Below are 13,550 nucleotides of genomic sequence, written 5' to 3'. Positions count from 1 at the left end.
CATGTTAACTCGCCAACATATTTTTTATATACCTCTAGATGATCTGATTGGTTTAATTGAGTTGGATTGAAAGTTGAGAAGGTTTATCACAACTAATTGAGTAGCCACATCGAGCAAGAGGTACTACGAAGGTTGTCAGCTCTACCTAACATGGTGAGAGAAGAAAAACCCAAACACAATGTACATCATAAGAGAGCATGCAGGTATGTCTTTATCATTCATAACTTACGTACGTTATTTTCTGATTTCGGTTGCATGATTACACACACTGAGGCACGTTTTTTTTTACCCCTGAGCCTTTCTAGTCATCCTTTTTATTATTATCCATTGTTAACCTCATTTGAATCGTTACCCATTTATTTGTTTTGAAAAAACACATAATATTAAACTATGGCCCAAACACTCCCACACCTTGTTCAGAGTATTTATGTGAGTTATCAGATCCATGTTCATTCTAAGTTTGGGGTTGCTGTTGGGATAACAACCCTTAAGTTTAAGGTAGTTGTGCAGAGTTAGTACAAATGAGGGCATGTGATGATTGAAAAAAATATAAGAGAATAAAAAGAAAATATAAAAACTTTAAAAATCAAATTGAAATGAATAATCATCATGGCACTTGAAAGAAGGAGACGTCAGCAGATATTGAAAATAAAGTCAAATCCAAAAGTTGAATCCTCGATAACACTTAATCCATCAAAATGAGCATAGTCAAGATAATGATCGTATTGACTCTGAACCTTAGCCTAATTTTCCAAAATTATCCGACCTTAATCTTAGCCCCATTACAACCATAAAGACCTCAAAGAGCGTGTGTGTTTCGTGCATCTTGACATTAAAATAGAATTTATTCAAGCTTGTGGTATGGTATTACGTACTATGAATTTTGAGTGTAAAACACATTGACACCCGAGAGATTTGGTGAGAGTGTGAATTGAGTTAACAGGTGAAGCAGTACTTTTAAGTGAAGGTGTGGTCAATCAATCAACCTCTGTAATCCAGCAAAAAACCAAAGGTATCAACAAATGAGGGTCATGGAAGATCTTAGAGGTATGATGGTATGTGAAAAGTTTTTATTTCATTTGGGAGTGACATGAGTCTTTGTACTTAAAGTTGCTTGAGGACAAACAACAAGTTAAGTTTGGGGTTATGATCAGTCACCATTTGTGCTATAGTTATTATCATTTTAACAGGTGAAAGTAGGCGAGTCATTTGCATTTGTCATATAGTTTAACTGGTTTTTACACCTTCTTATACCATTAATGTCATTTAATCTGTTCACTGTTTTTCATCAATTTGTTTCCATTTTCCGCATTTTATCTTGGGTTGTGTGTTTTTACTATTTTCAGGTTCAAACAGATATTCAAGGATGATCAGATGCATAAACCAAGGAGAATCGCGAAAAATCGGAGAAGTTTTCCCATGCTCTAGTAGGCTTGCTACGGCCACCCGTAGCACCTGCTACTGGCCGTAGCAGACAAAAAGCTCCAACTTCAGTTGACAAGCCAGGTCCACTGGCCTGCTACGGCCACCCGTAGCACCTGTTACGGCAGTAGCAGGCATGCATGTGATTTTTAGAAACTTTTCTTTTTTAGGCCAGATTTGAAAATTATTGTGGATTGGGCTATTATTAGACCTGATCTTTTTGTCCGAAAACGTTTTATTGACCAGGAGAATCTGAAAAGGGAGTATTTTTCTATTTAAAGGAGATTACTATCACATTTGAAGGGACTTCTTTTTTAACGGCAAAAATATAGAGAGAGATATTGAAGAACACATAAGCTTTGGTGGAAGGAGGATTTTCATGAACGAAAGTGATTGAAGATTCAATTTCATCTTAGTATCTGTAATGTCTAAATTTTGTGTTTTGTTTTCATTGAATATTACGAGTAGCTAAACCCCTCAATCCTATGGGGGTCCCTGATTTGAAGCTAGAATAACTATTAATTTGTATTTGCAATAACAATGTCATTTTCCATAATTAGTTTATTCTCTTGCTGTTCTTAATGCTTGCTCTGTCGGACAAACGGGCTTGACTTATGATTAACGATTAGGTTGGACCGTCATTGTTAATGCCTTGCTTGAGATTATTCTATAGTAGATATTACCTAGGACTAGGGATACCCTATAGAAACCAGAATATTCTTGATAATTGAATGCTTAATTTCATATGTAATTCTCTGTGGACATATGCATTAGGATGAATGATTAAAGGTTTTCTCACTAAGGACTTAGGAGTAAACACCCTAAAGAACCAGTAATTAATCAATTGATATTTGTTGTTGCAATATTGATTCAGTGTTATTACAGGAGTAAATCACACACCTTCCCTAGCATACTACTCATATTTGTTTTAACGGTTCACGTACTTTATTAGTTTTATTTGTAATTGATTTCATATTTCACCAAACTATCCCAAAACCCCTAAGCTTTTGTTTAGTTGAAATTAATCTCGAACTCTATATTGTCAAGCAGTCATTGAGATCGATACTGAGGAGTTCCCCTTTTTATTACTACATTGGCCGATTAATATACTTGCTAATTTACCGATCATAAGGGGCGGCATTTATTACCATTCTCGATCCATTAATGGACGTATCATGTCAATCGTCTCTACCATGTGTTAGGTGGAAGAGATTAGAGAAAACATAAAAAATTGTAGCTAGAGTACAGTGACTATGACATGTTATTGAATGATCTGTGAGTTCTAGGGCGAATTTGGAAGTTTTTTTTCTAGTCAAGGAATTCCAACGCTCTTAAACCTAAAAACTTTCACTTTAGAGGCCAAAGTAGCAACATGCTCGTATCATGAGAGTATTGAGTCTTGCTCAAATAACTAAGAAGTGTGAATTATAGATATATGAGCTTACATGTATAATGATTGCAGTAATTTGTTGACCTATTTTGTTTTGATGATGACAACATTGTGAGGTGAAGTGTTCATCTAATGAGATGATCAAGATGTGGTGCTTGTAGATAAAGATGTTAAAGTCTGTTTATGAAGAAGAACACCTAATATCAAGTGGTGTTCGGTGGAGTTTCTAAAAATATATAATAAAGCAATCTCTTTGATGATGGTACCTATCTAGATGAGTTATTAAGCCCTATCAAATAGAACAAGTCAACTCCAACATGAAATGATAAATCTTTGTTGCATCAAGCAAGAGATATCTACAGAGTTGTGAAAGAGAGGAAGTGTGAAAGCTCGCTTTGTTTGTGTTGAGTGATCTATGTTTATAAAGGTATAAGATTATCTTTTGAATTACTGAGGAAAATTACACACACACACACACTTTCAAATGATAGGAAAAGCCTATCTTATTTTATTAAAACTATCAAAAAACCTTTTTGTGCCTATATAATGGATTATAGACTCTTTCTAGTCAATTAAAAGGGTGTTTTACATGGCATAATTGATTAGACCATTGGGATTAGTCAATTATCACTTTTTAACCCTACTAATAGATTATTAGGTCTTCTAATTGATTAGTGACGACACCATTTAAGAACCTTCCCTTTTAAAACTATATAATTGATTGTGTAATTTTCATAATCGATTATGAGCATTAAAAAACCCATGAAATATTTACATTTTTAAGTCACATTTTGTCCTATAAATAGAGGGCTTCCACTCATTTCAAAACACCCCTTAAAATATATTTTGAATACTAGCTCTCTCTCTCTCTCTCTCTCTCTCTATATATATATATATATATATATATATATATATATATATATATATATATATATATATATATATATATATATATATATCTTCTTTTTTCCATAGTGCTTTGAGGGAAAATATTTACTTGTGAAGTAATTTGGTTCTAGTGTAGATCATTATTATGATATATTTATTGACACAAGGTTGTTTTGGTTCTCAGTTAAACCAATCGAAAGCTCTTATTTGGTTATTAAGATGAACCTAGTAAAGCCTCTACTTGATTTTTGAGATCTGCTTGCTAAAATCTCGCATTAGTTCGTCAATTTAGCCTAGTGTTAAAAGCCCTCGTTTTGTTCAAAATTGCTCATGTTTTAAAATCTTGTGTTTGGTTGGGAGGTCTCCATAGTTACACCTTTTGTTTGGTTTGAAGGATAGCCAGTGTAAAATTCCAATCTATTTGTAAGGAGGTTCGTGGGCAACACTCTGTAAAAATCTCATATCATAGTGGAAACTCTCAAGAATAAATTTTTGGGGAGAGGAGTAGGCCAAGTGGTTAAGACAACCCTCTATAAATCTATGATGTATCTTTATCTTCCCTCATCTCTTTACATTCTAGTTATTTATTTATTTTCACTGTATTTCGTTCTTTCCACTCTAGTTTTCTCTACTTCGCTGCTTATTTTAGTTTTCTTTTACAAACTTATTTTAAAATATGATTTTATTAAAGAATTTATTTTTGGACACCGTATTTCAAACCCACACAAGTCACCCATTTCCTATGTTTGGAGTCACTTTTTTAACAAGTGACATCAGAGCCTAACTCCTTTTTAAAGATGAATCGTCTTAGGAGGAATATGATTATTGTATACACTTCTACTTTTAACCAAGGTATTTTCATAGACACACATTCACTATTTCATGGTGAAAGTTTGAATTGTGGAAAGCAAGATTTGAAAGTTTTATAAAAGTAAATGATTTTGAAATGTGGGTTGTTTTAGTAAATGGTTTATTTATTCCTACTTTCTCCTTTAATAATAAAGTATTAAATGATTCCAATGAAGACAACAAGCAAGTTTAGTGCAATTTGGAATTCACACATGACCAACATAAATCCTTGCTATCTCTTCTCAAAGGAACCTCATCATCAACATTTTCTCAGTCTCACAACACCAAGCATTTGACAACTCAAGTTGACAATGTATCAGGTATCATATGCACCATTTATAACTCTCCTAAACTTGAGAATTTTATTCTTGATATTGGTGCAACAGATCAAGTATGTCATAAAAAAACTTTTTTTCAATGCATCAAACAGATCAATCCCATAACCATCAAACTGCCAAATTGAGCCTTTGTCACCACTAATTATGCATGCACCATACACTTTGTCAAATGCTTAGATATCACTAATGTATTATATATGCCCGATTTTCCTTTAATCTCATTCTTGTTCCCAAGCTAACCAAAAATTTGAAGTGTTAATTGATGTTTAATGATAGTGATTGCATGATACATGATACTCATTCCAAGATGATGATTGTCACAGCTAGACTAATGGTGGATTGCATACTTTATATTCTCCTACAGTTACATTGTACCACACTCCATCTACTCATTCCATCAATACTTTACATGATCAATCTTTAGACACAACTCATAATTATAATCTTTGGCACTTAAGACTTGGTCACCCATCTAATACAAAATTGATTCAATTACATAAACACTTTCCTTTTATCAAAATTCTACCTCTTTCCATTCCATGTGATAATATGTTTTTATGCTAAACAAAGGAGACTCCCATTTTCTCCTAATTATCATGTTTCCAATTATGCATTTGACTTGGTAAATATAGATATTTGGGGTCCCATATCTACATCATCTATGATGGATATATATACTTTCTTACTATTCTAGATCATAAGACTAGATTCACTTGGTTATTTCTCATGAAATTAAAATTTGAAGCATTATCTCTCATTAAGTCTTTTGTATCAATGATCCAAACTCAGTTTAACATGACCATTAAATGCATTAGATCTGATAATGGTTATGAATTCATTCTAACAATTTTTACAAACAATTTGGCATAATCCACCAAACATCTTGTATTGGTACTCCTCAACAAAATGACATTGTTGAAAATATGCACCAACATATTCTAGGTATCACTCGAGCCATCATATTTCAATCAAAATCACCTCATCTTTTTTAGGCTTATGATGTTGGCCATGTAGTTCACATTGTTAATAGATTGCCTACTATTTTCTTAAAGCACATGTTACCACACCAAATCTTATACAATAGACTACCTGGCCTCACAAACCTCAAAGTTTTTTGGCTCATTATGTTTTGCTTCCACCTTAAAAGCTCAAAGAAAGAAGTTAGATTCTAGATCTAGAAAGTGCATCTATTTAGGTTATAAACCTGACACCAAAGGTCAAATTTTGTTTGACTTGCACTACAAGGAATTTTTTGTGTCAAGAGATGTCTCCTTTTTTTAATAACACTTTCCATATAAACAATCTTCCATTGATCCTCATACACCTGGTACTAAGCCTCAGACCCACAACCATACTACTTTGATGATATCTTAAGTCCCTAAGACACACTTACTCCTCATAGTAATTCTCCCTCCAATCCTTATCATATCCCTACTATAACTATTCCTCATGATTCTTCTTCACATACCCTAATGCCTACACCACCACGTCGCTCAAATAATAGTGCTCATGATAATAGTACAAATACTCAAGTTTCATTACCTATCCTAAAATCTTCCAGACAAACCAAACCTCCTAACTATTTCCAAGATTACCATTCTAATATTATCTCAAATACAATCCCCATTTCAGAAGCAGTTGATCTCAATGCATCTTCCCAATGTAAGTATCATCTATCATCATTCTTATCATATGATGCATTGTCTCATGCACACAAACATTTCACTTTAAATCTATATGCCATAACTGGAGCTTAATCCTATGAGTCAGCTATCTGTGGTGCCAAATGGAAAGATGTTATTCAAATTGAGTTGAATGCTTTGATTAAAACCAATACTAGATCTATTGTACCTTTACCTTCTCACAAGAAATCCATTGGATGCAAGTGAGTTTTTAAGCTGAAAATGCATGCCAATGAAACTATTGAGAGGTACAAGGCTCATTTAGTTGCCACTTAAAAAATTTATTCCTAAACCTAATGCATTTAAGATTGTAGGCGTCACCTAGTCATTAGTCATTCTCCCAATTCAAATTTTTTTAGGTCTAAGTCGTCACCTTCTTCTCCTCTCAATCTACTTCTCTCGTTCAATTTTTTTCTCCAAAATAAAATTCACTACTTCCACGGCACTTGCAGTCTCACTTTGTTAGAGTTTTTAACCCTTTTCAAGTTGATGTTGTGCTTTCATTTTCTGAATCAACCTCTTTATATTTCCCATTCTCTAATGCATTCTTTTTATCCTCCCAATCGAAAAATCTATTTTTTTCTATATATCTTCTTTCATTCCTTTTTTCTTCTTTCTAATCTTTTTTTATCGCTCTCATCTCATATCTCATTTTCTCTTTATTATAATCTCTAACACCAAATTTCATAATAATACAAATAAAGCAAATAACAGAAATAACAAAATAAAGTAACATTTTACTCAATTACGTGTTTAAATGTTTTTAACCAAATTTATATTTTTTAAAATGTGTATTATTGTGTTTTCCATAAAAAGTTATAACCCAAGAAAAAATAACTAGTATGAATCACATACATAATACAACTAATCAATAAAAATTATCAACACAAATGTTTAAAGACAACATAGAAAATGGGGAAGATGCACTCAAATAAATTATGAATGAAGCAATTAAAAAAATTGAAACTAATTTTTTTTTATAAACAAGAATGTATTATGAAGAGTACAAAGGATACTAAATCCTTAATATAAAGAAGGAGGCCCAACTATGAAAAAGATAAAAAGACGGTCTAATTGGGGCCAATTTCCAATCCTCTTAAACCCTAAAGAAGATTTTCCCAAAGAAAGCAAGAAACCAATCCCAAGGCATCCTTAAAATTATATCAAAATAGTCTCAACCTTCTGCTTCCTTCGAGTTGAAAACTAATAAATTCCTACACAACCAAAGAATCCAGCGAACACAAGGCCAAAAGAAGCAATCAAAACAATTCTTGAACACCTTTGAGGCTAGCGAAAAAGAATAAAAAAAAATCTTCTAAAGAATCAACCTCACAAAAATGATCAATGTCCGAAGACTTTGAACCAAATCTCCGCATTGGACTCATAGGTCCAGAAAAGATGAAAAATATCCGCAAAACGAAAAGGGCACAACAAGCTAGAAGAAACCACCAGAATTCCACGAGAATGAAAATGTTCTTTTATCGGTAATCGATTGAGAAGCAACCTCCAACAAAAGATTTGAAGTGATCCAAATATGTGAGAAGTAAATTACTAAAATCAAAATTGCAATGTACAATAGATGCAAAAGTGAACAATGTATCAAATTGAACAATTCTAATCAATTTTGTATGTATAATGTCTTTAGTTTTTAAGTGCTTTATGAATAATCACTTTTTGGCAACACTTTTTTTTTTAATTTTCTATTTATAGATGGACTTCTCTCACTTTTCAAATTAATTTACACTTTTTAACTATCAAAACTGAACATGTATGAAAAAAATAACACCAAAAACAACTTTCCAAATGAAACTTTGAAACTAACAATTGCAAATTAAAAAGATGAACTGATTTATTTCCTAACAAAAATACATGATATATTATTAAAAGTTTATCAATTATATTACCGTTAAGCCCTACTTCATTATCATGCATTATTGTACCATGCATATCAAACTGCCATCAATACAAATATGACATAATAAATAAATAAATAAATAAAACTAACGATTGACTATCTTGATGATACCTTTGTTATTATAAACATAAGATTTAGAAAAATAAATGAAGAAAGTAAACCCCACCACACTTAATCCAGAAAGTAACCAATAAAAGTAATCAAGATGTGCCTTATTGATATTGTCACAAAACCAACTTTCATCACCATTTTTGCTACTAAGATTTTCAATTATAGAAATGAGAAATCCACTTAAAAAGCTTCCAACACCAACAATACTCAAATACAGTGCAAGCCCCATGCTTCTTAGTTCATTTGGAACTTGATCATAGAAAAATTCTTGAAGACCAACCATAGTAAAAACCTCAGAAACTCCAAACAAAAAGTATTGAGGAATCAACCACCATATACTCATTGGAACAGTTGCATTTGGATCTTCAACAAGACCATACTCTTGTGCTATGTTTAGTCTTTTAATCTCAATGAATGCTGCAAATACCACTATGAATATGGATATAAAAATTCCAGTTCCGATTCTTTGAAGCATTGTGATGCCTGAGGGTTTTCCTGTGATAGCTCGTGCTATTGGAACGAATATGCGGTCATAGACTGGACTGAAGAGAACAACGGCGAGACTGTTAATCGTTTGAAGTGAAGCTGGGGGTATGTCAAAACCGGGAAAAATCGTTCTCTCCATAGATTTGCCTTGCTTGGTGAAGAATGTAAAAACTTGAGCAAAAACAATACCATAGACTAAAGATGTAGCCCAAATTGGAACCAACCTTAGTATTGCTTTTGCTTCTTCAACCTCGCTAATGCTACAACTGTTTTCTTGTTTAGATCTCTTTGGTGTTAACAATGCCTTGTTGAGGAAGCTGCCAATATAGAAAATACAAGCTAAGTCAAAAAAGGCATATAGATTAGCATACCATGGATAACAATTTTCACTAATTGCATCATGCCTGCAATGGATTGTAGAGAGGCTTTCTAGGCAAGACAACTTTGATTTGATTTTATCAGCTATTGGCATAAGATGAGAAACCTTAGGCTTGCAGTTTCTGATTATAGCCATTTTGTAAAAATAGGTTGCGATTCTCTCACCGTCATCATGCCATTTGATTCTAGATTTTTCTCTCCAAAAATCTAAAGCATGAAAACTTAATATAGTAACAAAACTTGTCGATTTTTGGTCACTCATCATTTATATACACACATTAAGATCAATAGTGTGTCGGCCATGAGAGAGCGTATTGGAAAAAACCAAACTCCTACATAGACTAATGATGAAATCTAATTCGAGTTTATAAAGAGTGACAAAATTCACTTAGAAATTTTGTAAGGATGAGTTTGGTCGATGTATAAACTTAATATGCATCAACAATAATACTCAAGTTCAAAGCAACAATTTATCACTACAATGTACCACATATGAATATAATGCCTTTCAGAAAACTCAAAGGAACTTTATAATAACTAAAAATGCAAAAAACAAGATGAACTATAGCACATTTATATGCTTTAAGAATGCTATTGGCAAGAATGGAAAGTTTTAGACATGAAATTAGCATTATATTTCTTACTTGAATTGATCAGAACTTTGATGGTGAAGCATTCCTTCACATTCCTCTTCAGTATATGTGTTTGGTAAGGTATTTCGCCAATTTCTTATAGCTGCGACGAATACACGACAGATTCTAAGGAAAGGACTCTTGTCATTATCCTTGATGTTAAACCTATAGGTCGTTGTTCCAAGCAAGAAAACAAGCAAACCAATTGTCATTACAATACAAGGGATTCCAAATCCAAGAACCCAACTATAGTTATCTTGTATATAGTTCAAGATTGAAAGTGTTGCAGCGCAACCTGCAACCATTGTAAAAAACCACCAGTTAAAGAAAGAGCTTCTGGCTCTGTGCTCCTTTGGATGATGTTCGTCGAACTGATCCGCGCCGAAAGCTTGAACACAAGGTTTGTGTCCACCTTGTCCAATGGCAACTAGATAGAGTGAGATGAAGAATAAGATTACTTGTGAATGTTGAGAGCATAATATGAATTCACTATCAACTTGACATTTAGATTTGGTGAGGGATGGAAGCTTAGCTGATAATGTTAACAAGCCAAGTCCCTGTAATTTATATTAAGCCAATAACCAACATCAAAACAATGAGCCAATAGAGTTATCATATATTTATTCTATGAAAAACATCAACCTTATAGCCTATAACATACGAAGCTTAGACTCCGACACAGAAATCAGACACCAGGACGCGACACAGACACTTATAAGTGAAGAATTGAACTAACCAAGATATAGATGAGAGAAGCTATTATGATTGTGCGGTACCGTCCGAGAAAAGAATCTGCAACGAAAGCACCTAATAGAGGAAGAAGAGAAGCTGTTCCAGCCCATATATTGACATTTTTAGCAGCTGATGCAGTGGTCTGTTTGAGTGGTCCAGTTAGATATGATATCAAATTCCCTTGAATTCCATAAAATGACATTCTTTCTGATACTTCCACACCTATAAACATAAAATTTACAAACTCAAAAAAACAAATCAAGAAGATGAATTTGTATGTTTTAGTAAGAAAATGAAAGTACCTATGATGAACCAAGCGGATCTCCAATAACCAGATTTGGATCTAACGGCTGGCTGTCCAGTGTAGTCAACAGCATCATCTACAAGATCAGTTAATTCAGCTTCTAATGAAACCTCGTTAGAATTCTCCATAAAACCAATACTGATTTGATTCTTTAATATCTGATTAAGTTGTGACTCGTAAATCTCTCTACTTATTGGGTGGTTGTGAAAGAATCTTGAAATCTCTCTTTTACTGAAAATAATGTGATTGTTTCTATCAAAAAATACAAAGAAAATAATGAAGGGTATTTAATAAAGAACAATGAGTGTGCCAATTTGAAACACATTAAATTATATATATATATATATATATATATATATATATATATATATATATATATATATATATATATATATATATATATATATATATATATATATATATATATATATATATATATATATATATATAAACGAGCATGCATTAAACAATTTGAAGTCAATGCTCAACTACCATCTCAATTTATTATAGGAATATGCTCAAGGTCAACAACCTAGACCCATAAAATATAGTCTGTTTGGTGGAGCTATTTTAAGTTCAGACTGAAACAAGTTGCACTAATTTTTTGTTTTAATATAAGTCATGTAAACTTTGATTACTTTGTACCACTATTTAAGGGTAAATCAAGAGTGTCATAGTCAAATTAGTTACATGGAAATACATCTTGTCTACGATGGATTGAAGCATCTCTTAAAATTTTAAGGTGATATAGAAAAAATAAATTTATTTTTAAATTGTAGAAATTAGAAAGTTAAAGGAAAAAGAAATCAATAGGTTTCGGGAAGGATAACGACGAAGCTAAAACGACAACCCTCGAAAGGTCGGTAGGGAAGCCAGTGCAGTGGCGCGGGGAGGTCAATGGCAGAGTCGGAGCGACGGATGGCCGCCGGTGAAGTCGGCACGACAACGGGGCAATAGTGGGTTTGGTGGATAGTTCGGTCCGACGAGGTTCATGTGTGGTTTTCTCGGTTCGTGTGTGTTGGATTTTTATTTCATGGATCTATTCATTAACAGGACGAATTTTGGGCTTATAATGAATCTATTGGATTTCGACGATTATAAATATATATATCCTTATATTTCTTGTCTTTTCTGTTTTAAGAACTTTACTGCTTAAGACAAAGGGAAGAGGTGAAAATCCTAGTAAGGAAAAAATTAGAAAGACAATGGTTGAGAGAATTTTTTTTAGGTATACAAGGGGATTGACAAAATGAATTATTTTTGTTGAAGATCGTTTATTTTGGTTGTTATTGTTTTTTGTCCCCACACATCAAATTTTTTGGTGTGATCGAACCTTTCAGTTTCACAACAAGTCATGCTAACTGTGGGGTAAATGGATTTTGTTTACAAGTGAGCATCATTGATTCTAAATGGCCGATCGATAAGTTTTCTAAAGAGAATGATTTTAAATTGTGGAAAGTTAATATGCAAGTAATCATAAGTCTAAAAAGGCGTATTAAAGCATTAAAGCATGAGACATTGATGCCTACATGCCTAACACAGGTAGAGAAGACCGAGATGATGGATAAGGCCATAAGGGTCATTATCTTGTGCCTTGAGGATAAAGTTCTAAGGAATGCGGTCAGGGAGAAGACTATGACTTCGATGTGGGAAAAATTTAAATTATTGTTTATGACAAAGTATTTGACTCCTGGGTTGTGTCTGAAACAACAACTTTACTTATTTTGAATGCTAGGGAATACATCCATATTGGAGTAATTGACAAATTTTCACAAATCATTGATGATATGGAGAATATTGAGGTGAAGATTGATGATGAAGAAAATGTTTTACTATTGTTGAGCTCATTACCCAGGTCCTTTGAGCACTTCAAGGATATCCTTGTTCATGGTAAGGAATGTACTATTTCTTTAGATGAAAGCGGGTAACTTATAAATTATCAGGGAAGTACTTCAATAAGTAACATTAACTTATAAATTATCATGAAAGTAGGTAAATTCATATGTGTCATACTCTCAAATTTACCCTACCTTCATATCACCTTCCATAACCCTAATACATGAGCATACATCCCTCATACATCATTTCATGAACATCTACACTCATATTGATCCACAAACTCAATGCATGGGGGTTCATCTATGAAGCTTCAAGACCCCTGATCATATTGAACTTTGCACATGCCACCTTAACCCTAATCTTCATCCTCAAGCATCCTTTGACCTTGGAGGATTCCTCATGACAACTTCCTCACCTCCAAAACCCAAATTGGATGGTGATCGCTCATTGAAGACATGTGAAGATTCATCTGGTCACCCAAAGACCTCAATCCTAATTCTTGATCCTCATTGGCTTGTACAAGTCATGATTCACCTTGTTCCTTGACCATACCACGGAGGACCCCTAATATCCAAACATTGTTC

General features: G+C 33.2%; 1 protein-coding gene across 1 annotated transcript; it reads right to left on the bottom strand.

Moving 5' to 3' along the window:
- Nucleotides 1–8,400: 8,400 nt before the first annotated feature.
- On the bottom strand, nt 8,401–11,425 carry LOC127101463 (protein NRT1/ PTR FAMILY 5.10). Its single transcript, XM_051038893.1, has 4 exons — nt 11,126–11,425; nt 10,828–11,045; nt 10,104–10,648; nt 8,401–9,398 (listed from the first exon to the last, which is right to left on the bottom strand). The coding sequence occupies exons 1-4, from the start codon at nt 11,253–11,255 to the stop codon at nt 8,570–8,572; spliced, it is 1,722 nt and encodes a 573-aa protein (XP_050894850.1). The 5' UTR covers nt 11,256–11,425; the 3' UTR covers nt 8,401–8,569.
- Nucleotides 11,426–13,550: the final 2,125 nt, after the last annotated feature.

The sequence above is a fragment of the Lathyrus oleraceus genome, chromosome 7, assembly GCF_024323335.1.
Source record: "Lathyrus oleraceus cultivar Zhongwan6 chromosome 7, CAAS_Psat_ZW6_1.0, whole genome shotgun sequence".
NCBI classification, from domain to species: domain Eukaryota; kingdom Viridiplantae; phylum Streptophyta; class Magnoliopsida; order Fabales; family Fabaceae; genus Lathyrus; species Lathyrus oleraceus.
The sequence above is the reverse complement of the archived record's forward strand: the minus strand, read 5'-3'. Positions and strand labels throughout refer to the sequence as shown.

Bases quoted from the DNA above. Each gene is read 5' to 3' on its own strand.
- LOC127101463 (XM_051038893.1), bottom strand. From the start codon at position 11,255: ATGGAGAATTCTAACGAGGTTTCATTAGAAGCTGAATTAACTGATCTT. The intron at 11,046-11,125 runs GTACTTTCATTT...TTATGTTTATAG, and splicing joins ATCCGCTTGGTTCATCATAG to GTGTGGAAGTATCAGAAAGA. The intron at 10,649-10,827 runs GTTAGTTCAATT...TATAAATTACAG, and splicing joins CTTCTCTCATCTATATCTTG to GGACTTGGCTTGTTAACATT.